The sequence below is a fragment of the Aethina tumida genome, chromosome 1 (genome assembly GCF_024364675.1).
Source record: "Aethina tumida isolate Nest 87 chromosome 1, icAetTumi1.1, whole genome shotgun sequence".
Classification (NCBI taxonomy): domain Eukaryota; kingdom Metazoa; phylum Arthropoda; class Insecta; order Coleoptera; family Nitidulidae; genus Aethina; species Aethina tumida.
The window spans coordinates 71299166-71324147 of NC_065435.1; the positions used below are offsets into that span (position 1 = coordinate 71299166).

The 24982-nt window shown below is 32.7% G+C and overlaps 8 protein-coding genes across 13 annotated transcripts; 3 read left to right on the forward strand and 5 right to left on the reverse strand.

Moving 5' to 3' along the window:
- Positions 1–4173: 4173 nt before the first annotated feature.
- On the reverse strand, positions 4174–6675 carry LOC109599323 (poly(A)-specific ribonuclease PARN). 2 transcript variants are annotated; one of them, XM_049970500.1, is made up of 8 exons: positions 6447–6675; positions 6197–6389; positions 5830–6141; positions 5372–5776; positions 5089–5318; positions 4905–5030; positions 4542–4854; positions 4174–4454 (listed from the first exon to the last, which is right to left on the reverse strand). In XM_049970500.1, the coding sequence occupies exons 1-8, from the start codon at positions 6463–6465 to the stop codon at positions 4388–4390; spliced, it is 1665 nt and encodes a 554-aa protein (XP_049826457.1). In that variant the 5' UTR covers positions 6466–6675; the 3' UTR covers positions 4174–4387. The 2 variants fall into 2 exon arrangements, with proteins under 2 accessions (XP_049826457.1, XP_019870861.1); XM_020015302.2 differs by having other exon boundaries at positions 4174–4419; positions 6447–6670.
- A 3476-nt stretch (positions 6676–10151) lies between these two features.
- LOC109599303 (pupal cuticle protein C1B-like) lies at positions 10152–11229 on the reverse strand. Its single transcript, XM_020015274.2, has 3 exons — positions 10938–11229; positions 10483–10739; positions 10152–10431 (listed from the first exon to the last, which is right to left on the reverse strand). The coding sequence occupies exons 1-3, from the start codon at positions 11037–11039 to the stop codon at positions 10242–10244; spliced, it is 549 nt and encodes a 182-aa protein (XP_019870833.2). The 5' UTR covers positions 11040–11229; the 3' UTR covers positions 10152–10241.
- A 251-nt stretch (positions 11230–11480) lies between these two features.
- On the forward strand, positions 11481–12846 carry LOC109599317 (trans-1,2-dihydrobenzene-1,2-diol dehydrogenase). Its single transcript, XM_020015293.2, has 3 exons — positions 11481–11573; positions 11663–12577; positions 12628–12846. The coding sequence occupies exons 2-3, from the start codon at positions 11758–11760 to the stop codon at positions 12804–12806; spliced, it is 999 nt and encodes a 332-aa protein (XP_019870852.1). The 5' UTR covers positions 11481–11573; positions 11663–11757; the 3' UTR covers positions 12807–12846.
- A 586-nt stretch (positions 12847–13432) lies between these two features.
- On the reverse strand, positions 13433–15431 carry LOC109599316 (trans-1,2-dihydrobenzene-1,2-diol dehydrogenase-like). Its single transcript, XM_020015292.2, has 3 exons — positions 15380–15431; positions 13729–14691; positions 13433–13676 (listed from the first exon to the last, which is right to left on the reverse strand). Exons 2-3 carry the CDS (start codon positions 14546–14548, stop codon positions 13510–13512), a joined length of 987 nt encoding a protein of 328 aa, XP_019870851.1. The 5' UTR covers positions 14549–14691; positions 15380–15431; the 3' UTR covers positions 13433–13509.
- On the forward strand, positions 14723–16707 carry LOC109599304 (uncharacterized). The gene is made up of 7 exons (XM_049962021.1): positions 14723–15248; positions 15297–15446; positions 15498–15658; positions 15716–15821; positions 15870–16025; positions 16072–16346; positions 16405–16707. Exons 1-7 carry the CDS (start codon positions 15080–15082, stop codon positions 16612–16614), a joined length of 1227 nt encoding a protein of 408 aa, XP_049817978.1. The 5' UTR covers positions 14723–15079; the 3' UTR covers positions 16615–16707.
- LOC109599309 (proton-coupled folate transporter) lies at positions 16648–19833 on the reverse strand. 5 transcript variants are annotated; one of them, XM_020015285.2, is made up of 7 exons: positions 19547–19833; positions 18273–18516; positions 17859–18222; positions 17275–17802; positions 17140–17223; positions 16929–17085; positions 16648–16873 (listed from the first exon to the last, which is right to left on the reverse strand). In XM_020015285.2, exons 2-7 carry the CDS (start codon positions 18501–18503, stop codon positions 16771–16773), a joined length of 1467 nt encoding a protein of 488 aa, XP_019870844.2. In that variant the 5' UTR covers positions 18504–18516; positions 19547–19833; the 3' UTR covers positions 16648–16770. The 5 variants fall into 5 exon arrangements, with proteins under 5 accessions (XP_019870844.2, XP_019870843.2, XP_019870842.2 ...); XM_020015284.2 differs by having other exon boundaries at positions 18273–18503; positions 19547–19832; XM_020015283.2 differs by lacking the exon at positions 19547–19833 and adding an exon at positions 19401–19500 and having other exon boundaries at positions 18273–18503.
- A 390-nt stretch (positions 19834–20223) lies between these two features.
- Positions 20224–22115, reverse strand: LOC109599314 (26S proteasome non-ATPase regulatory subunit 12). The gene is made up of 4 exons (XM_020015290.2): positions 21999–22115; positions 21476–21860; positions 20866–21328; positions 20224–20809 (listed from the first exon to the last, which is right to left on the reverse strand). Exons 2-4 carry the CDS (start codon positions 21853–21855, stop codon positions 20297–20299), a joined length of 1356 nt encoding a protein of 451 aa, XP_019870849.1. The 5' UTR covers positions 21856–21860; positions 21999–22115; the 3' UTR covers positions 20224–20296.
- Positions 22094–22862, forward strand: LOC109599321 (60S ribosomal protein L17-like). The gene is made up of 2 exons (XM_020015300.2): positions 22094–22514; positions 22569–22862. The coding sequence occupies exons 1-2, from the start codon at positions 22242–22244 to the stop codon at positions 22794–22796; spliced, it is 501 nt and encodes a 166-aa protein (XP_019870859.1). The 5' UTR covers positions 22094–22241; the 3' UTR covers positions 22797–22862.
- The last annotated feature ends 2120 nt before the right edge of the window (positions 22863–24982 follow it).

The following is a 24982-nucleotide window of genomic DNA, read 5'->3' on the forward strand; positions in this document are numbered from 1 at the left end:
ATAAAAGTCCAATAGAAAACGAGATAAAAAATGTTTAAAGTTTGTAACAAACCTTACTCTACAGAAGTTGTTTTCTTCATTGACCTGCAAGCAAACTTGGGCTCGTCTTATCCAATTTCGTCGTTCTAGTCCCAACGTTCCTTCTCGCTGCTGTTCCTGGAGACGCAGATTATGGGCAGACGCAATTCACCGATATTTTATATCTCTGTACGGTTACAGATAAAAATTTTTTGGGTTACAATAATTGAAAATATTAAGAATTAAACACTGTATAAAAAGTACATAAACAAGGTTTGTTACAAATTTTAACATTTTTATCATGTTTCCTGATGGACCTTTATTAGATTTTTTTTAAGAAATCGACTTATTATTTAGAACTACATATCTGGTTCAAAAAATTCGGATAAGTTATGAAACACTATACTATATATTGGGAAAAATAAAATGTATGCATAATTCAGGTATTTCACATTTTATTTATTTTAATATGTGTTTTTTTTAATTTAATACTATATCATTAGCTTACTAACAATTAATGAAAATAATGAACAACTTAAAAAACAAAATAATCTTTGTATTATATGTTAACTTGTAAAGAAGAAAAATATCAGTTTGGTATAGCATATATATATATATATATATATATATATATATATATATATATATATATATATATATATATATTGAGACAAGTTACGGTACATTATGTTTAATATGGAGTCACATCACCTTTCGCTTTGATGGCTGTCTGAATTCGTTTAGGCATTGACTCCTCTATTTTGGCCTTAAGTTAGGGTAATGTCCGTTTTGGGTTGTTTCTTAATGTTTGTTTCATTTTATGCCATATAGTTTCAATGACATCCAGATCAGGACTGTTGAAAAATGCAATTTTCACCAACATCTAGTTTTTCGATATTGATTATTTTGCAGTGTTTGTTGATATTTTGCAGCGTTCACAGTGTCATCAATAAATTCAAAGGATCCTAATCTTATAGCCACCATTCAGCCCCAAATCATAACTCCTTTGAGCAACTTTACCGTGCGTTTTAGATAATTCTTGTGAAAAGCTTAAGGTTTATTGCGAATAACTCGTTTTCGATAATCACCAACATAAACGTCGAATTTCAATTCATCGCTAAAAATTACTCTGGAAAATCTTTTACAGACTAAGACCGCGTAAGCCTGTTTTGCTTTTGTTTCGTCGTTAACAGTGGCTTTTCATTTGCCTATACACTCCTTTAAATTGTTATTTTATATTTTACCTTATATAACTTATAAAAAACCTACATTTATGAATTCGACAACATTCCCTTAATAAATTTAATCCAGTTTTATTGATCCATTCAGTTGTAATTTGCCGTAAAGTATTTCTTCGACCATTTTTGTATATTTTTATTAATATTCTTTTATTCATTTTAGAAACTAATTTTGGGCGACCTGGTCATCTTCTTTTACAAAATATTTCCAGTTTAACCGTAATGCTTAATTATATTCCAGAATGTTGATTTTGGAATATTAACACACTATAGGCGGGCAGCAAAATAGTCCAAACTAAGTTGTTGAATTATAACAAAAATTAAGATATAATTCTTTCAGTTCCGTATGTAAACCAATAGAGTAAAATCATCTCACCCCGCTTTTAAAGTAAGTACATTCAAAAAGGTAAAAATTACCCGGTTCACTAACAATCAACAGTTCTCGAGAAGGGTATTTTTACCCGACCCGCTTATAGTGTGTTAATTTCATCTGCCACTTCACGTATTGTTTTGCTACGGCAATAATTTTTAACCTCTAACTCACATATTTTTGAAACTTGCCGCTATACCACGCATCACTTTCTTTAATTTACCTAACCGATAACAATGACGTTTCTTTTTACATTTCTTCGTAACCCCCTAGTAAATTCTTTGTATTTTTCTTTTTTATTACAGTTTCATTATATTGTCCCAATATTTGTATCGTTTTTGTTTGATAATATTTATTGACAACTGACTAATTATATAGAATTATTTTTTTTTTGAAAAACGCTTAGGAAAAAATAATATGTGAAACATTTAAATTATGTAATTTATTCATTTGTCCCAATATATAGTTTAGTGCTCGTAAAACCAGTTATCCGGTTTTCCCTAATTCCTTTTTATATGCAGCAGTAAATTTTCTGCAAAGCGATTATTATAACATACCCTGTGAATATTTACTGACATTTACAGTGGTAGATTTTTGAGAATTTTTTTCACTGGAATGATTAAGGAATATTGGGACTGCTTTTTTATTTTATTGTCTGTATTCAATTTAGTTTATACAAATTTTTATTTGAAAAATATTAAATATTAAAGAGTTGCAATGTTGTAAGCCTTGGTGTAGAAGAAATTCTCTAATATCTAAGAAAGATAATTCAAATTACAATATAATTTGCATGTACAGTAATGATTAGAGAAATAGCATATTTTTGAAAAATATATATATTTGTTAAATAATTTATACCCAACAAAATTGTTAATATTTTTTGATCGTTATAACCACCTTACGGGATTCAGTACGACGATTCTTCAATTAATAACCAGAATTCTTTTTCTAAATTACATGTCGTACCACAAGTTTTGAATTGTGTTTAGATCCGTACTTTTGGCCAATTGAGAAACATTTTTATCTTTTAACCAACATTATATCTTTCATGATGTTTTTCTGGATGTCTCTAAATACGGATCAATCCATTTTGCTAATAATTTTTGGTAATGGTCCTATTTTATGCCAAGCAAAGAAACGTTAAATCAAAACTTTTCTTCCACCGTGTTTCAAAGTTTTTATAGTGGATCTGGGATCCAAATTAATAATAAGAGGACGATGAAAGATTTTTTTACTATCTGATCTTGTGTTGAACATGTATCCAACACTTCAAAGTATCTTTCGCCCAAATTCTGGAGGATAATAAATAGATTTGTGTGCAAACTTTTAGTTTTGTTCGAATATTCTCTTTTGATACCAATGATTACTGAAATATGTCTAATTGTTTTACTGGACACACTGATATTAATTCAATTTTTATTTACCTAAAGGACGAAAAAGGATGTCGCCTACTGATTTTTCCAATTTGTCTGTTAATAAAAGGAATTGTTTTTTTGTCAGGACATTTTCTTATTGTATTTTCAATTGAATGTGTTGTTTCATATTTCTTAATAAGTATTGTAAAACATTTTTCGGAAGCATCATGAGTTTTTATCGATATCAGCAATATTTAGACCTTGATGTTTCATGTTAATTATTATTTCCCTCTTCTCTGGAAAGCAATGTTTCTTCCTTCTCATTAAAAGTGAATTTATTTCTTTGGCAACCAAATTAGACTAATATTTATGTTTAAAGACTGGATAAAATTTGAATTAAATCCTTTTATGATTTATCTAGTCAAGCTTAACTTTAAAAATTGCAAAGACGAATAAAACAAAGAAAAAAGTTGAAAATCAGTTAATAATTGCTCAAGTCATCGGAGGAAAATCTTTTTTTATTTATTTAATATATTTAGTGACGTTCTTGACGTATTTTAACACTGGATCACGTTTTTTGCTACAAGCTTTAAACGAACTTTCACCACATTTTTACATGAAATGTAGTCATTGCATACAATAAAAATAAAATATATAATATAATATTTAAATTAACATCACATTCAGTATCATGTATTATTATTATTTTTTTTTGAAGCACTCGTAAACTGTTTTGGACCTAAATGTTCACCTTTTTCAATTTCATATTTATTATGGGGTCGATTTATACGATATATTATTCTATATTTATAGAAAAAATAAACCCTAATGCTTCAAATATGCAAAATATGCTTGAAAAAGAGACTGGAGCAACGATGAAATTAAAATTACTGTAACTCGCTAACTCAATTGTAGGTAATCCTATCTTAATGGTATTGTTGATAAAAGCTAATATTTAATTTATGAATTAAATGATTGAAATATAAAATGATTAATTGTTTACAATAAATTTGAAAAATGTTTTTTGTATATTTAAACGCTATCGATCGCAAAATTAAACCAGATAACATATTCCGAAGAAAATAATTGTAAAAAATTCATAGGCATAAATTTTGAAATTGCCAGAGGTAACTTTTTATTGTATTGTAAATATAAATTGTAGAACATAAAAATAAAATAAAAACCGTTGATCTTGACTATATATCTTTTATTCCTAATCGTCTAAATAGTAAAATATATATATATAATACATATATATATATATATATATATAATAATTATATTATAAACGGCTCCTTATTCCCAGGCTCCACTTTCCTTGAAAGTCTTTGTAGTTCTCCTTTTATTCTTTTTCGGCACAGACTCCCACATACCGGCATTCTTATCCTGAGGCTCCGTCGTGGATTCTACAGCATCTCCAGGCACCTCCACGTTGTAGCTAACAGCAAGAAGACAATAAGAAGATTAAAAATACTGAAACCAAAAATCTGAATAATAATCTAAATTATACTTACAAAATAGGTAACTCTGGGAAACGGACTGCAAATTGAGCACACTTACCGCTCCAAACTGGTCATTCGCATTTTCTTCGTACTCCCATGATTAGCAACGTCGAATTTTCTCCGTCGCGACGGCGAACTCTCCAACATTTCTTTACGCATATTAAACGGTATAATGCTGTAGCTGTCATTTTGCGATAGTGTTTTCAAAACTAAAGCTGCTTGGTCTTTTTTCTGTAAACTGACATAAGCGGATGTGTCGTCTAACCAAGAAACAAAGACGGGGCCAAACGGACTGAACAGTTCGACTATATTGTTGTATTTCCAGTCTTTTGGGAATGTTAGATAGAAAACGTGATCTCGAGACGGATTTACTAAAAAAATATAAATAATTATATGAATAAGCAAAAGGTGAATGTCTTACAGTCTTTTCCTTGTAGGTTTATGTACTGGTTGTCGACAAGACTCATAGTAAAGATACGATTTAACATTTTGTTGAGCAATTTTAAATCTTTAAATGTGTCTTTCGGCGATTTGTTCGCTTTAGTTCCTAAAAATTGAGCAGAAATATGCAAAAAAATATAATTAACAAATACAATATGGAATACCTAAATATCGCCACATAGAAATAAAACTAAGGCCAGTGATAAAAGCATCATATCCAGCCTCATGTTCTTTGTCATCACCAATTTTGTAGCCTTCTGCTCCAGTTTCAATTTCAGTTGGAATTATTTCAAATGGTTCTTGTGTTACAGTGTCCAATAGACTTTTTAATACTGTTGATGATATGAGATCTTTGAATGGCTCCGAACTTGCCATATACTTGGTGTCAATGACACTAAAAAAGAAAAAAAATTCAGATGGACCCAGTGAGAGGAGGGTTAAACTTACTGTGGAAATATCTTTTGAACACAGACCTTAAAATCTTCATAGTCCTCAGGCAGAGGTGTCATGAATTTGTCAATGGTATGCAAAAGATCCAGACAAAGGTTGTGTCCTATTATAAGTTTTTTTGATTCTCTTAAAACTTCTAGTACTTTACTGAAACCTATATAATCCTCAAGTTGTTGCAAGTCTTCCTCATGTTTTTTCTCAATTATTTCTTGCTCTTTTTCTTTGGTTCTTTGCCTGACTGCAAACAAAATTCTGTCTTTTTCCACTTGTCTAGATTCAAGTGTTAATTTATTTTCAAACTTTTCTCCAGCTACTTGGTAAATCAGTTTCCTGGCAAATGGACTACACTTTGGTAGTGATATTTCAGTTTCATTAGATTCAGCAAAGTTTTCAAGTTTTTTACTAAAATTCAAATATTTTCACATCCAACAGTCACAACAACAGATAACCCTTACGTGACATCCTCAATAAAAGCTTTTAAATTGTCAGGTACAGGAATAACATCTCTGTTTTGGTTTTGGATTGTAAATATGTGGTTCTTTTTCTTTTCTTCCAAATTACTTTTACACTTATCATATTCCTGTGAAGTCAAATAAGGCAGGCCATCTTTGAATAATTTGTTAAAATCAAAACCTTGCGATGTGAGGAAATCTATGCTACTGGACTGACACAGAAACCTTTGATCTGGAATATTACGGTTAATTGGTTTTCTAAATATGTAGAAATTGTATGTGCTTTGTTTGAAAATATTATTTTCTTCGTCATACCTACAAGATAAATAATATTTAGTCCTCCAACAAAATTAGGATAGTTAGAAACTACCTAAAAAGACTTAATCCATACTGTATAACCAAAAAATCAAGACAATTTTTTTTAACTTTAACATAATATTCTCCAGGAGTATCAAAAGCATTTATATCTCTAATGACATTCAAGCCAGTCATTTCGCAGTCAATACTCGCAAATGTACAATTCTTGATGGCATCTTTTATTGCTGGCAGCAGTTGATTAAAATCTGAAACGATTGTGTCAGTGGATATAACATTAATATAATGTCAAATTGTTAACTTACTGGATTTTGTGACGTCCATGTCTGAATTATTTAATGTTTAAATTATGGTAGCTGGATTTTGGAAACGTGCGTTCAATGTGACATTTTTACAGGAAGGTAACGAATCGTCTTACATTTTTGGCGCAGAATAATAAGACAGTTAGAGACACAAAACACTTAGTCAAAGTTCCCCTTCTTTCGTTCTACGCAACTATTGATTTAAGAGTGAGAAGAAGAAGCATGGTACGATTTAAGTGTGAATAGCATGCAGCTCCAAGATGGCGTCCTTTTACTGTTGGCGCGTAATTTAAATACTTTATTTACTTTTAAAGTAAAATATTAATTTAAAACTTTAGCAAATAAATCTGAATTTTATATTAAGTTTAAAATTATTTAGGAGTAACATAAAATAAGGAGGTAAAACTCCCATCTCCTCCTACCCAAAAATTGCACTTTTATAATGCAAACGAAATACCTAAATATATTTTAAAACTTTTTTAACTTTATTTTAAAACATACGATCAATAAATTTATATTTGTAGTGTAATTAGGTAACACAGATGTTACCATTGAATATACACATTAAAATCAAATATATAAAATAAAAATTAACTTTTATTATCCCTTAAATAAAATTTGTAGTAAAATTTCTTTTTATATTTGAGTCATTATTTGTAAAAGGTAACCAATTTTTATTAATACAGAATTTAGTTCTAAATTGTTCTGTCTTAATAAATATTTTTGTTATCCAATAACTAAAAAGAATAGAACGGAATAATTTAGGAAATTATCGTCCGCACAATGTAGCTTTAAGATGCAATTTTTAGATTGTTCCTTCAAAATTGTAACTGACAAAACAAACAACGTACTTACATCAGGAATATATGGTAACAATGAATTTTTTTTTAATAATACAATCGTGATTATTTAAAACTGTTGAAATTTTGTTACTTCTTTAATTTGTCATTAGAAACTCATTTATTATTTGTTCCGGCACATTTTTAAATTTAAAGTATATATTTCCTTTAAAAGAATACTTTTCTAGGAACACCATCATAAATTTTATAATGTATTAATTTTTTTATAGGCAGCAGACAATTTTGTATAGAAAAGATTATTTTTATATCTCCAACTGTTGCACCACAATCCTTAAATTCATTTAAATGCACATTATCTCTACAATATAAAATAATTTCAGCTACTCATTTGCGAAATTTTATTTTTTTTGTTGAAAAAAAAAATGAATGTGCTCTTTGATTTATGTATTTCCCTGAAAAAGTCCTTCTTGTCCTTTCAAGTATTCAATTATATTACTAAAAATTTAAAATTAATACGTTCATTATTAACGTCAACTAACGATCAATCTTTAAAATGGTAAAGTTAGTTTTTAGGTTTAAAATATCTAAATTGCAGCCCTACAAATGGCACACTCTGAAATTGGCAGGACAGCTATTAAAAGCTAAAAAATAAATCTTCTTCTTCAATTGAAACATTTTAGTGATGACTTTGGTCAATGTAAACAATTATGTCGAGGCTTAGACTCGACCAATTTTCTAATATACGAGTATCACATGCCTATATTCCTCCAAGCTTATTGAATTGATGTGAAGTGTTTATTTCTATACGATGAGAGGGATCTATGCTAGAAGTAGAGAAGTATTCCCATACTGTTATTAAATCACCAGCCAATTTCACAATGAATATAACAAATCTTTTATGTAGTCGAATATCCAACATAAGCTAAACTGCCATTTTTAAATAAATTAAATGTAGACTTATCATTAAAAACTATTCATCGCATCTGTTCTATGGTCCGCTGAACGGATTCTGGGCAAATTGAAATTCGGCCTTCACATTCATAGTAGAAAGCAAGTAAAAAAATTTGTAGGACTCTAGTCAAACAAATCCCCATCCATTAATCTTCTTCTCACAGACCTTAAATTAAATTTCAACAAGTCCCATTTCCTAGATTTAATTTGACTTGACGATAAGAATAAATTGTTGACTTTCGAATAATCCATTTACTGATTCTTTCAAGTTTTTCAAATTCACTGATTATTTTTCGCAGCTACAACTTACCCTTAATAAATTTTACTTAATAAAGTTTTTATTAATGCAACAAATAACTGATTTCTTTATCTGCAAACTCTTAGCAACTCTACTTGTTACTCTCGGACTTGGTAGACTTGAATTATATTTTTTTCACCGCATAATGCAGTTTGACTACGATCAATTATTAGTACACATTACGGGCTATGTTTTGTTTTGCATCCTTTTCTGGTCGAAAGTGTGATTAATTCCTTTTCTAGTAAACGCCGCTCTTAATTATAAAAATGAAAAAGCTAAACTAAATAGTTGACACAAATCATGCAGTACTATAAAGGAAAAAACTGCTATAATTTTATCTAAGGAAAAAGTACCTCAGTTCATTAAAAATAAAATGAACCAACAATGAAAAAAATAATTAATATTAGATATACTGAAATCTAATTCAACTAATACAGCTTACATTTTTAATACATTTTAATAAGTTGCTATAATTATTGCCACGACTGTGAAAATCTCTTGGCTCGGTTTCTGGTCCGTTGATGGCATATGATTTTGACAAAAAAATAGCAAAAGGTTGTCGATCAAAACGGGGCACATTTAATTTAATAAAGTTTAGTTTGAGTAAATGTAAAATTTAATAAAAAAGTGACAAAAACTTTCCTTGACCCATCATATTCACAAGTGGTTACTATCAGATTTTTTCACCAGTCTGATGTTTGACTGGTTCGATTTGTTCGTATCGTTTGTGAAATTTTTTTTTTTTTTATATAAGGGGAAAGTCAGAAGACAGAAACCCCCCCCCCCCGGGTACCGATCCTAAAGATCTCAACCCAGATGGATAACGCATACGTGTAAACGTATGCGGGTGAGCTGAACCAGAAGACTAAAGCTGACGTAGACGCCAGCTCACTGTCAACTGGTTCGAGAAGAACAAATCCAATCTGAGGAAGATCGGAGATCTTCCTGGGGATGGATTGGACTTGCAGGTGTTGGATCCGTTAGCTCCCCACTACCACTGGCTTGTGGAGCGGTACTGAGCCCCAAGACCACGACAAGGTGGATCCGTCCTGGGGTTTGTGAAAAACTCGTGACTTTCTTTTATACGAGTTTTTTGTTGATCAATAATCATATGACGCAGTTAATAAATTGATTTTAAAGAATAAAAAATGTTTGCGAATACAATGGTTATTCCTTATGTTAAAATTACAAATATGTGAATTATATTTGGATTATTGTAAATTGGATTGTACGAAGGTTTTTTTAGACCAAATACATTCAGATTTAAAATACAATTTCATAATTAGGAAAACTCTTAAATTAATTTGGCAACAGTGTTGTGTACTGAGACTGAACAAGTATTTCCCAAAGAAATTCGTGAGTTTTATTACCGGTTTTAAAGTTTTGTTGTCAATATTAGAGATTACATTAAAACTTATTCAATTCAAATGACGCGGGTTATAGATGATCACCGCAAGGTTACTACTAGCAAAATTAAATAGCAAGATATTATAATTTTGCCCATATGAAGAGTATGAAGCAGATGAATGACATATGTTTGTGTTTTAAAAGTATAAATTAATAATATAAAGAGTAATTAAATACTTATTAAACTGAAGTTGATATCTAAATATATTTTGAATTCGGAATTTTGCTATTCGTATTAATAAAACAACTAAATAATAATGATGACATTTATTAAAATTCTGACATTATTTACATTAGTAATTTTATTTATTAATAAATAAAAGAGTCATAAAAATGCCTGATTTAGAAAACGTATGAGCCTGCAATTCCCTGGTAAGAAACGTGAGAGACGGCTGGAGCAGCTGAGTAAGTAACTGCTGCAGGAGCAACGGCTGGAGCCGCATACGCGGCCTGGAATGCTGGAGCTGCGATCACTGGTGAAGAGGTGTACCTTAGTCCAGGGTTGGACACGCGCACGTCAGTCTTACGTACACTAAAAATAAATGAAACGTAATCTAATTGCTTTAAGTATTTGTAATCTTACCTGGAGAAAGGAGTGTCGAGTGTCTTAGAGTAGGTGGAAATTTGGCCGAGGTTGCCGAAGCTGCGCAGGATGTTTTGAGATTGACTTGTGATGGTCGGAGTTTGGGCGGCGATTGGGGTTCCGTAGGAGACAATGGGCGAGGAGTAGGAAATGGAAGAAACTGCAGGAGCGGAGGAATACGCGATAGCTGGAGCGGCGATAGTGGCTGGAGCTAAACCGGCACGCACGGCTACTAAACAAGCGGCGAGTACTACGAACTAAAAAATAATATAGAACTTTATTTTTTAATATAAATATGTAATGAACATAGATGCTTACAAACATATATGCATTTCGTTAGGTAATATGTCTATATTTTTTAATACATTAAAATTGTATATTGTAATATAGCCATAATATATTAAATTCTTCTATCTGATAATTAATTGATTGTTTTAAATAATTGCATTACTTACTTTGTATGCCATTGTTGAATAAGTACTGTTTGAGGTGTTTAAGTGAAGGTTGCTCTTAATCTGTCGCAGTATAATTTTTGCCTCCTTTTTATACAGATGCATTTTGGCCCCCGGTTAGCGTCACTTTCAATTTCACTGGGCCGTCGGTACACGCCCAAATTCAATACTAATAATTTTACCATAATTGCGTTATTTACCATATTCAAAATGTTCTCGGACATTTTACGTATACCGTATTCTGTTACTAAGATCGAAAAAAAATTAAAAAATTTATTCTAGGAATTTAAATAGATTTTACTCTAAACGTTTGATTATAGTATTTCATATAAAAAATATAAGTTTTTAGTTTTTTTACTTTCCTGTGTACTTAGAAGAAAATAAAACGAATAAAAATTATTAATTTAATATTGTCAATAAAGATTTTTAATATTTAAATTAATTAATTCGCAATTTCGATTATAAATATTTGAACAACAAATTATTGGTGTTCCAAGGTCAGTGATTCAAAGTCAGTCCATTTAAAACTCGTATTAGAACATAAGCTTAACATTATATTTGATTGTTTTATCTGTTCATACGGTTTCATGAAATAGCGCAACATTGTGAAAACAAAAGTATTCAAAACCGAATTAAAAGGTGAGATATGTAATTAAACAACAATCATCTAATTGATATTATTATTTAATTAAACTAGTACTCAGCCTGTAAATTAAAACGACTTTCAGATAATCCCATTAACTGATAAGAAACCGTTATATTATAAAACTCGAACATTCCCCAGATAAATAACATTGAGTGCAGTGATTTAGGAATACTAACAATGGCTCTGCGTTGGGGAATCGCCGGTTCGGGTAAAATCTGCAGTGATTTTGTGACTGCCGTCAAAGTGCTGCCTGTCGCTAATCACCAAGTGGTTGCGGTGGCAGCCAGATCGCAATCAAGTGCGGATAACTTTGCCAAAATATTCAACATCCCGAAAGCCTATGAGGGTTATCAAAAACTCGCCACCGACAGCAACGTAGAAGTTGTGTATATTGGAGTGCTCAATCCCCAACATTATGAGGTAGCCAAGTTGATGTTGAAGAACGGCAAGCATGTGTTATGCGAGAAACCATTTACAATGAACGAGAAACAAACGACGGAACTTTTGGAATTGGCGAAGCAGAAGAGATTGTTTTTGATGGAAGCGGTTTGGTCTAGATGTTTCCCAGTTTACAAGGAACTCGAACGCATTATTAAAAGTGGTGAATTGGGCGAAATCATGCACGCCTCAGTGGAGTTCGGTTTTCCTTTGCAAGGTATCGAACGCCTTACACAAAAAGAAATGGGAGGCGGCGCTATTCTAGATCTGGGCGTCTACATTCTACAATTCCAACAGTATGTCTTCAGAGGTTTAGAACCTACCAAAGTCCTTGCATCTGGACATTTAAACCAGTATGGCACTGATGTAGCGGTGTCGGCTATACTGACATACCCCGAAGGGAAGACAGCAACAGTAACAGCGAATGCTGGAGTTGAAATGCCATGTGAAGCAGTTGTGGTCGGAACAAAAGGAACAGTGAAAATTCCCAAGTTCTGGTGTCCCACGCAACTTATTAAAAATGGAAAGGTGCAGGAATATCCTCTTATTGACAACAAAGGTGAGACTGATGCTTAAGCTAATATTTTTTATCTAATTTTTTTTCTACAGGAACTTTCAACTTCTTTAACAGCGCTGGATTGGCATATGAAGCTGACGAGGTTAGGGACTGCATTAAAGATGGAAAATTGGAAAGTGAACGCATAACTCATAGTGAAACATTACAACTTTCGAAACTTATGGATAATCTTAGGAGTCAGCTTGGAGTTGTTTTCGACAGTGACAAATAAGATTTACGCAAATTATAATTTATTAAACGGTTTTAAATAATCAGAGACTTTATTTTATTGGCCAAACATAAAACAATAAAAATAATTATGAATATTTGTATTTATAAATTCCTGCTATCGCAAAATTATTTCATTTTGAAATATGTAGATAATGTGTTATCTTTTATGTAATATTTGTATATTCAAATAAATTGATAAGGAGTAGCAAACATTAATCGTAATATATTTATAAATAAAATCTAATTTTGAATTTAGAAAATAGGATATCTAAAAATTGCTCGAATAGATAAAAAGATAAAAGTAAAAATGTTTACAAAGAAAACACGTTTGGAAAGTTTGCGTGTAAGAGCGAGAAATTTTAATACACTTTTAACCAAAATTCACTTGAGACACTGAACCTGTTCTTTTTCCCATGTTGTTCCAATACACGACCAGATAATTTACTCTCGCGATGACATTTTACGAATCGCCAACACAAAGAAATCCAGTTCAAGGGCTTCAAGGTTTTGTAGCTCTGTTTTTATATTAAAAGTGACTCCAAATTTCTCTCTGGGTTTAATTAAAGTTCACGTACAGATTCTTATGTAATTATTATTATATCAGCTTGATGTTAATTAAAATAACAGTGGAGGTGGCAGATAAATATTTATTTTATTATTAATATTTCATATATACGTAAATAAATAAAGTATTCGTAAAACATTTATTCAGTGACGCCGATTTGTTTCCTGAGTGAATCCATCAACTGAGACAGCTGCAACGTTTCCTTATGTGGTAGTTTCTCGCTTTCCAGTCTACCAGAACCAATACATTTCCTCACCTCCTCGGCTTCGTAAGCTAAACCGGCGCTGTTAAAATAGTTAAACTTCTCTAAAAAAAACATCATTAAATGCAATCACTTTCAGAAATCAAATGCACTTACTTTTATTCTCAATCAAAGGGAAATTAATGGTCTGTCCGTTTTTAATGATCTGTGTAGGACACCAGAAGTTAGGTATTCTAACGCTGCCTTTGGTACCAGAAATCACAGCCTCATTTTGCGCTTGCACAATTGCTGTAGCTGTGACTGTCGCAGTTTTTCCTTCGGGATACAATATTATGGCATTTGCGACGGAATCGGTTCCTTGAGAATTCAGGTGTCCTCCAGCTAAAACTTTGCTCGGCTGCAAACCTCGATAAACAAATTGTTGCAACTGCAGCACGTAAACTCCAAGGTCTAAAGTTGCACCACCACCCAAGTTTTTAGCAGTTAGCCTCTCAATGTTTTGCAATGGAAATCCAAAATTTACTGACACCTGATAGATTGTACCAAGTTCTCCCGAGTCCAATATTTTTTTTAGTTCGTCATAAACTGGAAAACACCTTGACCAAATTGCTTCCATCAGAAAAAGGTTTTTCTGTTTAGCCAAATCTAGTAGTTCCCTTGTTTGTTGTTCATTCAGTGTGAAGGGTTTTTCACACAATACATGTTTGCCATTTTCTAACATGAGTTTGGTCACCTCGTAATGTTGAGGATTCAAAACGCCGATGTAGACTACTTGTACGTTGACATCTTTGGCTAATTTCTCATAACCTTCATATGCGACCGGTACGTTGTGTTCCTTGGCGAACTTATCCGCACTAGATTGAGATCTGGCTGCTATGGCAACCACTTGATGATCCAATTTAGGTAAAGCACTTACTGCTGTAACAAAGTCCTGGGATATTTTTCCACTAGCTGCAATGCCCCATTTGAGAGCCATTTTGGAATGTGTCTACCGGACAGTTGATTGTGTTAATATAATGGTGTTTTATCAGACTGTGACCGCAAGTTTGTTGTGAACTGTTTACCGGCGAAGTCAAGGACATTCATAAAAATAAATCGGATGAGGCAGTGGTTTGCCATCTAAAAATAACAGGTTGTATCTATTATTATATAAATATTTTCTTGGTTCAATAAACTAAAATTAAAAGGATGTTGAGAAATTAGTTTGTAATATTAAATAAATTTAATTTTTACAATTTGTGGTAATAACTTGTAATGGAATTTGCAAAAGAAAACCAAAGAAAACAAAATCAAATTAAAATCCGGTAACGGAACTAAATCGAAAATAATTCAAGGCCACACCGACCTAACACACTGACCCAGTTTATTTGCATTGTAAAATTGTAAAAGGCAGACACTTCGTTCACCAACAGTCAGCAATGAGTTGAGGTGTATAGACAAATGTTGGTAGCGGACATACGATGTATTTTTAAAATTGTGTGAAAAGTGCATTCTTAAACTGGGGGAAATGACGAAAGTGAAACTGGTCTTTGTTCAATTTATTCTAATGTTTATTTATGTGACGTGTTTACCCGTTGTCCAGGATGACTTGGATATTTGGGGCGATGGTGGTACTAAAAAATCCATCAACAATTCCATCGACTACAATTCGGCCAACTCCACTAGATTTCCAAAAGGTACAATCACCTAATTAATAGATTTAAATTGAAAGTGTCTATTTGCAGTACTCAATTTTTTTCCGGTTCCGGTGGAGGAAGAGTGTAAAGCAAACGATGGTAGAAGAAAAGGAGTGTGCATGAACACTTACGAATGTAGAATACAAAACGGCAAATCCTATGGACCGTGTGCTTTAGGTTTTGGTGTTTGTTGTGTATGTGAGTGTTTTTGTTGCGCATTTGAGCATTTTCCAATTGATGTTGTTGTAGTTACGGCGACATGTGATCAAGAAGCCTATAACAATCTGACTTATTTTGTTAATCCCGATTTTCCCGATCTAAGTCATCAAATGTCTACTTGTTCCTTGACCGTAAAGAAAATTGATCCGGAAATCGCGCAGCTGAGACTTGACTTTATCCACTTTAATTTGGTGCACTTTTGTTCCCTATACACATTCTTTAGTTATACTAACTGTGAATAATTTTAGGGCCAACCCAATCGTAAAACTGGAGTGTGCGAAGAAGATATTTTCATCATGTCTGGTGGTTCAAGCAAAGAATTGAAGTTGTGTGGATTAAACAGTGGACAACATGGTAATAATTATTATAAAACTTGAAAACCTCTTAATAATTTTAACGTAGCATATTTCGACGTTGATAACATTATGGACCCGATCACAATTTCCATGAATATGAGTAGAAAAGCTGTTTCTAGAATTTGGGAAGTACGAATTACGCAAATTCCATTCGCTGAAAGAGCCCCAGCTGGTTGTTTGCAGTACCACACAGGCACAAAAGGTAAAACTAATCTATAATTTATCAAACCCTAAAATATCGCTTGTAGGTATTTTGCAAACAATGAATTTCGCTGATAATGGTAGACATTTAGCCGATCAGGATTATAACATTTGCATAAGACAAGAAGAAGGAATGTGCAGCATTGCGTACGAACCGTGCCATGAAGACGCCTTCAGGATAAGTCCCAATCAGCAAGACAGCACATCTGATGCGGAAGACGCGTTGGAAGGTTCAGGTGGTGGGGATCCCCAGCAGGGAAGACAAATGGATACCTGTGGAGACAGGATTGTTCTACCATGCGATTCGGAAGACTTAATCATGGTGAAAAACGAAAAGTTTTAGTATTAGTTTCTTTATAAATTTTTTGATCGATTTGCAGCCTGCCGATAGTGGGTCAATTCCAGGTTTCTGCGACCTGATACACTGCGGCCCAAGTTTGTGTCCGTCAGGAGATACGCCCTGCAGGATTGAAAGCAGTGCGACCCCTTTTACCGTAGGAGTTCACTTCGGACCGACGGCGAGAGAGGCACCACCTGATGACAATCTCGGAATGTGTTTGACTTATGAACAATTGCCTTGTATGGTGTAGGAATGGATAGTTGTGTACTTATTTTGCTAGTCATATTTTAATTTTAAGGGTTTATTGACAATATATTTTCGTTACTAATAAAAGTTTTTTCTTTAACAATGTACTTTATGATAAGTCAAAATTATGAAAACTTGTTTGTAAATCACAATAATACGGTCAAGTTTGTTGACTTGCTTCTTGTTCATTTTCTATAGAAGATCTAGCTAATTCTTCTGTTTCATGTATTAAATCTTCATCTTTTGTGTTGAAATGGATATAACTAAAACAAGAAAAAAAGTAAACGTATTTACAAAACTATTATAGATTGAACTTACATAATCATTATAAATACACTCATCTGTGTTGCTATTGTTAAAAAGAAGAACGCATTTGGGTGATCATGAAGAGTATGATTGTACAACAAACTATACAATGTTCCTGATACGATAGGTATTGCATTATCTGCGACTGATAATACGGAGAACGCCTTTCCTAAAATTTACAAAATATTATTTAGGCGTATGAAAAAAAATTAACAAAACCAACCTTTTTCCGTATTAGATACCATTTTAGAAACCATGGATCTAAGAACAGGAGCAACAATCGGTCCGAATGCTGCAAAAACTCCTCCTGCAAATACACATAAATTATTACGAATCAACATTCAATACATTCAATTACCAATATAAAAATATAAATCCGAGTCGGCAGTAGCATAAAATAACCTGGCAGCTGAATGAGACAACGCCCCAATCATAACAATGAAAGTGTCCCTCCAACCTAAAACCCTGCTGAGCAATGGAACCATGAGCAACAGGAACAGATCTTGTAATGCTGATTGGAATATCTTGAAGTCGCTGAATTTCTTTACATAGTCCCATTTGAAAACAAATTTGACGTAAAGATACATGATGTTCTTTTCGTCTCTTTGGAATGTGTAAAACGCCATCATGATTATCAGCATTATAAGATACCGTCGACGATTCTTTGGGCGTTTTTTATATAGAGTGCGGGCGGTTTTAATCACGTGGTTGTAGTCAAAGAAATCTAGGAAGATATTGGAGGCCTCCCTAAGTGGGCGCTGTCTAGGGTTTGTCCTCCATTTCAGTCTTATTAAGGAGTAAAAAATCGCTAGCACCAGTAGGGTGCAGTTAATAGTGAACATAATACTGTACGACTGGTTCACCACTTTCCTGAATAAATACGAACCTGTAATATTCAAATAATCATATCAAGTACTATTAGGATATTCTCAGTAAATATACCAAGGGCGATACCAGTGGGCATAGTGGCTAGGTAGCACACTTCCAATATAGTAACCCGCATGGTCCTACTTTCCTGATTGGAAATGTCGGCTATGTAGGAAAAGGCGGCTGAAAAAATGGCCACATCGGCCCCTGTAAAAGCCATAGGTATTGTTGCAGTGTACACCACGTACATCAATGGCCAAGTGGGTTGTAAGGCGTTAATGACGACCATGAAGGAATAGTACAATTTTCCTATGAGACCCAGGAGGAGGGTGATCTTCCTGCCCCTTTTGTCTGACCATGCACCCATAAAGAAGGCTAGGATAATTTGGCCAACGTGTCCACCAACATCGTTCCATAAATGGAATGTGGAGACTGTAATCTTTGAAGAGTTATTGGTAATGGTTTAGAGGGTGTAATGAGTTTAATTACCTGGACTTCTTTGTTGATATCGGAATACTTTTCATCGGATATGTTGTCGCAGACTGTTTTGTTCAGGTTGTGGTCAACTGTACAAGCTTTGTAGACGAAAAAGGCTTGTTCCACCACCGTGGTCGTCATGAATGCCATCATGTACAAGATCATTGTGGGTTCCACAGTTATCAGTTTTAGGAAGTCCGTAAATTTTTCTTTGCGACTCCATGGCTCTGATGGTTCCGTCATCTGTTACGTTAGTCTTATTATTTGTAGTATTTCAAACAAATTAATTAGAATCGGAACTGTTTTTAAATCACGTCTTATAGATTAGTTATCACTATAATTTAAGATAATTATTTTCAATGTCATAATTAATTTTATTGTAAGCCTCATTTGTGGCTACTTTAATTGTAAGAGTATTAAACGTTACACATATTTATTTAGTACTTTTACAATTTGATTAAGTGCATGCTATTTTAATAATTGGTCTATAGTGGACAATAAAGTTAAATTAAGTACAATGTAATTGTATAAACTAGTGACGAGACGTTTATTAAAGGTTATTGCTTTATCTTTGTTTGTTTAAAGTTTATTGCTTCGAATCTCATTCGAAAATAAATAGTTTTTACACACACACACACACACACACATATATATATATATATATATATATATATATATATATATATATATATATATATATATGTATGTATGTATAAATAATATTTGAAAATAAATATAAAAAATACAAAAATGTGTAGGGATTAAGGAATACAAGCATTTTTTGAATTGATAAGAAAGGTCATTATATGATGAACTTAAATTGTTTGAGAAATTTATTTAATTTCTATCAAATATTATAAAATATTACATACATACTTTAAAGAATAATAGAAGTATAAGTAATAACTCTTTATATAAAATATTTTAATAGGAATTTTAAACTAGACCTATTTAGTTCTATTAAAACTTACACTAAAGATATAAGACATTATGTACACATTAGTGTATAATTAGAATAAATGTAATTGATAATAAACATTTTAGTTCAATTTAAAAAAATCAATTTTTGTTGTGACCTACATCTAACCTAACCTTCAAACCTGTCAGGTTATGTGTCAAACACATGTTTTTTAATTTTACCTCAAAAAACATTTACTACAGGAAACTGATCACTAGAGACGTATAACATTGGCCCACTATAAATTATCACACCAACACAACTTAATCACATATTTTTTTAATTCATAATGAATCGATTTTTTGTGGATACAAAATTTCATACTCACTTTAATTTAAATTATCCAAAAGTCAGCAAAATGAAACACAATTCCCTTTTGTCGGTGAAAAGTCTATGGCATTTTGCCGGTTTGCAGTTTTTTTATTTTGACGCGCAGTTTTAATCCGACGTTAAACCAGTTTCCCTCACAACAAAAGTTGGGACAGGATAGGAGACAAAGTGCGCCTCTAAAGCAGGGGTCGCAGTTCATGCGATACAGATTGCGTGATGAGGTCTTATATAATCAAGTGTTTGTTCAATTTGTTTATATGGTCTTAGTAAAATTCCCAAATTGGAGGAATCACGTCAAAATATAAGTTAATCTTTTAATCACCCAAATAAAATACATTTAGAACAATAAAGTTATAACAATATAATTAATTAATTGTTTTCATTGTAATTAAAAGTGTTTTAATCCGTTTTTGCATTTATACGTCTTTATATTCAACAAATTATGTTATAATAGCTTACCTTTTAAACAGCAAACAAGAACTGACAGTAAACGTTTTCATATACCTATGGTATTTCTTTATCAATTTGAAACGTAATTCAATACTAATTAGCGTCTATTCACTTTTCTTTTACACAAACATAAGTTTAAAAAAAAAAAATAAACAGCATGATTAATTGTTCCTGAATTTCAGTAATTAATTCTGTAAATTAATGAAAAAAAAATAAAAAAACAACAATTTTAAAGTTAAGTTTACTTAATATAATAAAGTTATATAATGGAAAATTAAAATCAGACAATTAATATAACCTAGGATGTGGCTTGAAGATGCTTGTGCACACATTCTTCCTTGTTAATCAAATGTGTGGTTTTATTAACCAGCTGCATTAACGAAGACAAATCGTGCGCCCAATCGTTCAGTACATCACTGGGATCTTTACCCTGTTGAAAATGAACAACGCCCGCAGGTCTGTCGGTTTTCGCCTGGACGCTCTTACTGACAACCATCTGCGATAGCAATTCTTCAGTTTCGGCTGGAGACATATCCAGAAGTTCTGCCATGCGGGCGATCTTAATGCGAGTGTAGTACTTGGCCATCACGCGAATGTTGTGCTCCACAACGCGGCTCTTCAAATCTTCCCAACGTTTCTTCGCCAACTCGTTACCGCCAAAGACTGGTGTGGCTTTCAGTTGCTTTTCGTATAGTTCGCACAAGCCGGACCACTTTATTAATTCTGGAGTGGTGAACAGTTTCAACAGTTGTTTATAGAGGGGGATTTCTTCTAGAATTTTATCTTGCAGAACCCTATGTGTCAAGTCGGCCTAATAATAAAAAAATATTAATCATTTATTGTTAATATTAAACAAATTGTAATTACCTGTTCATTTTCATGTGGCGCTAAAATCAAATACAAAACGACCGCCTGGGCAGCTGATTGCCTTTCCTCAGCAACTGCCTGAATGCTGGGTGTGTTCAATACAGCCCTATAATGTTTGCAGGTTGCTAGATATGATCCCTCATGTTGATCTAGCTCCATCATGAGCCTGTAAAACTTAAGCTTCAGATCTTGTGTACCCTCATCATCGAAGAACTTGGTATTGATTTTTTTGGAGATGATCTGCGTTCTAATGTAGTCTTGCTTTGCCAGACACAATCTCATCTGTTCCAAGATGAGCTCAACTTTCTCACGTTTCTCCATAGAGCCGTATGTTTCTACCTGCAGTTCTTGAATTATGTTGGCTGCTTCTTGAATGTCGCCATCGTCTTCACGAATTTTGGCCAGTTTATGGGTAAGACGGGCGCGTTCGCATTCTACGTAGATTTTACCTTCAGTTACTTGTCTGAAATGATACAATCAGCAATTAACATAATAATGTTGTATAAAATACATTGTTTGAAAAGAGGTGGAGTTTATATACAAGTTCATGCAATTTTCAATTGGAATAAATAATTAAAAATATTGTTTAAAATGAATGAATGTTGTTCACCTTAAAGTATCAATAAGTTTAATCTTAGTCTCTTTATCAGGTGTTTGGTCCACATATGTGCAACACTCTTGAACCATTTTTGTAACTGCCTGTTTCAACTGAGACCTTCTCTTGGTGAGCAGAATGATGTGCTCGTTCAGTGCATTCCAATTCTTGGCTTCCCTGCATATTTGTACGATCGCCACTAAGACTCGGCCCGTTGAGATCATGTCAGCTCCTGTTCTGGTTTGTTTTTCCAGAGCTAGCAGTTGATCGAGGGCATCATGCAATTTGCCGGATTTCGCTAGCTTTTGGCATTCCGGAATCTTCTCGTCACAGGTGGAGGTGTAGTCAACCTCCATCTTGACTATCTTACCAGAATCGGTTGCAATTGACTCCATATTCACTGAAATTGTTACAATGAAAAATATTAGTTAGTCATTCAACGAACATAACCTCTAAGATTTATGTTATTAAATATCTAGGTAAAGTTATACAATTTGTTGTTGGTTACGCTAATAAATAAAGTAGTTCGTAGGCTTACCTTGTTAATTTAATACTAGTTAAGAGATATAATCGGTTCTTTGTATATTTTGTAAATCGCCAGTCATCAACAAACCGATTTTTGTTTTGGAAGTTTTCAACAACAGCTTCCTATTTTACCGACACTAAAGATGAATTCACAAGGAAGTACAACATATAATGTAAAGAGACCTTAAAATTCCATAGCCGTCCCAGAAAATAAAAAAATATCTAATTGTTTAAGTTTCCCAGGTAAAATTTAAACATGTCACGTAAAAACGTTCGTCGCCATCACGGTGGTTCAAAGGCAAAATTGGAAGAGTCTTCGAACCAGCGGCAGGTAAAAGCAAAGGCATCGACTGTGCCCGTTCATTTTAAGAACACGGTGGAGACGGCCCGTCCTTTGAGAGGAATGACTGTCCCAAAAGCAAACGCTTATCTTAAAGACGTGCTTGATCACAAAGAATGCGTTGCCTTCCACAAATTTAACGGCGGTATCGGAAAATGCGCGCAGGCTAAACAATTCAAATGCGTGGTCGTAAGTATTCCCCACGATGCTTGGCAACGGGGCACAATTTCAAAAATTTTTCAGGGTCGTTGGCCGGATAAATCGGTGAAAGTGTTGCAGGATTTGCTGCGAAATGCTATTAGCAACTGCGAGTACTTCGGCAAGGATCCGCAGGACTTCATCATAAAGTCGATTCAGGTCAATCAAGCTCCGATCAGGCACAGAAGGACCTTCAGAGCTCATGGCAGGATCACATCATATTTACGCCATATGAGCCACATTCAAATGACTCTTGCAGAAAAGGAAGAGTAATAATTTAGTTCATTTTGCTTGTAGTAGTTTTTTAATTTTCGTTTAATAAAGATTTCTTTTTCTTTACTATAACTTTAATTGTAAATTAAAGTCATTCAATAGTGTATAAATTAAAATTACACTTTAAGAAACAGTAACACATATTTAAAATCTTTTAAATCTTCATAGGTATAAAAAATTACAATGAGCTTTAATGATTAGATTATTAGAAATCAATGGCGGCTCGTGAAGATTGAGTAGGTGATGCACATTATACACAGAAAAAAAGAAAAAAGAAATTATTCTTTTTTACGCATAATTAATAACATCGATTCGAGTCCGCAATATAGATTTTTCAACTATATCGTAATAAAAAAAGTAGTATTTGATATACCTTTTCTCAACTGAATCCACCAGACACACACGACCAAGTACAATAGTTTTAGAAACTGAAGAATCGGCAATGTTCGGGAACTTCGTTAGTGTCGGTATTAGGAGTTTTCTCATTGGCTAGAGACGTGCCTCAGTTCCCCTACCATTGAAACAATAGCCCTACCTTAAAACGCATGTTGGAACAAAATAGAAAGATTCATGATTTACTTATGAAACAAATTGACGGGGAGAGGCCGCTGGAGAACTTGCGCAAAAAATTTTCATTAAAATTCAATATAAAACTGGAACTTCTCGTTTACTATAATTGTCAGTTATACAACATATTACCCTTCTAGCTTCGGTTAAATATTAAATTATATCCTTTTTTAAAGAAAAAAAACGTACATTTTTTTAATATTAACACTATATCAATAAAATCATTTTCATAAGTGACGTTCATCTAAGTAGCCTTCAGTATTTAAAAGATTATGTAAGGAGGTAGAGTAAAAATACGTAATATGTAATGTAGGGTGGTTCATGATCCAGTTATGCATTTATTATTTATTACTCTGTTTGTGGTGTTTCACCTCCAGGGGCTCCTCAATAGTACGTTTACCTATGTATATTTTTATCTCTATTGATACTTTTTCAACTGCACCATCTCCACTTTTGTTACCATAAATATTTTTATTATATTATATCCCTAGTAAACTTATTGCAATGTTTCCATTAGGAAAGTTAATTACTCAATCGGCTGCTGGTAGAGCTAGTTAGTCTTCAATATTAATATTCCTCTTATCAATTACCTCCTAGAACTATTATAAAAATTTAAGTTCTCTTTCTAAATCCTGGTTTGAAAATGCACCATTTACTCTTCAGGGCGTAATGGACTATGTACTAAGAGGTTTGCAAAATCAAATATGTTTTGGGTACTAAGACGAAGTAATCGTCTTTGGTATAAATTTCTCAGAATACTACGTTTAATTTTCGATAGGTTGGGTTTTAGATACGATAGTTGGAGAACGCTATTTTTCAGATTTATTGGATAAATTTGATCATACCAATAATAATTATTACTCTTCTAGACGTCTTATCAGTTCAGCAGATAAAGTACGATGGATGGATTGAGAGAGCAAATTGTACTCGCGGAGAATCGTATCAGTTTTCTATGTCACTTCTTCCATTACTAACACTAACAAAAAGATGAAACAATGACAATTAGAAGAATATTATTACATTAATTTAACTCTCCTAAACATTATCTTATTTCAATACAGTAATACATGTTTATATAAAACAATTAATAATAGTATTCATGTAGCAGTTTTATAGTATCCTGATTTTCACGAATTTTTTCATTTAATTTCTGCTTTTAATAATCAATCAATGGTTGTATAAACAGGTCGTAATTCAGAACAAGACAATAATATAGACCTGTCGCGAGAGAAAATAGAGAGATACTGACGATAGGGGTTTAAACGTGGAAAATCCAAGAAAACAAATCTCTCTTTTTTTGGGAAAACCAGTAAACTTACTATGCCCAAAAATTAAAAACAAAGACTATTAAAATTCTTATTTTATTATTTATTTATTAGAAATACATAAAATCAAGATATATTTCATCAGTAGCCAACATCCAGTATCCAACGGTGTTGTAGGAAGATGTCACTCCAGACTAATAAAACATGTTCACTTATTCAATAATCAAGAAAACTTTAAAACTGATGATATATAAAAAACTTAAATATTCTATAATTCCCTACGATAACATTAAACATTCCACCACAAAATTATATCCTTTCGAAATCATAAATAGAGAAAATAACAACCCAATT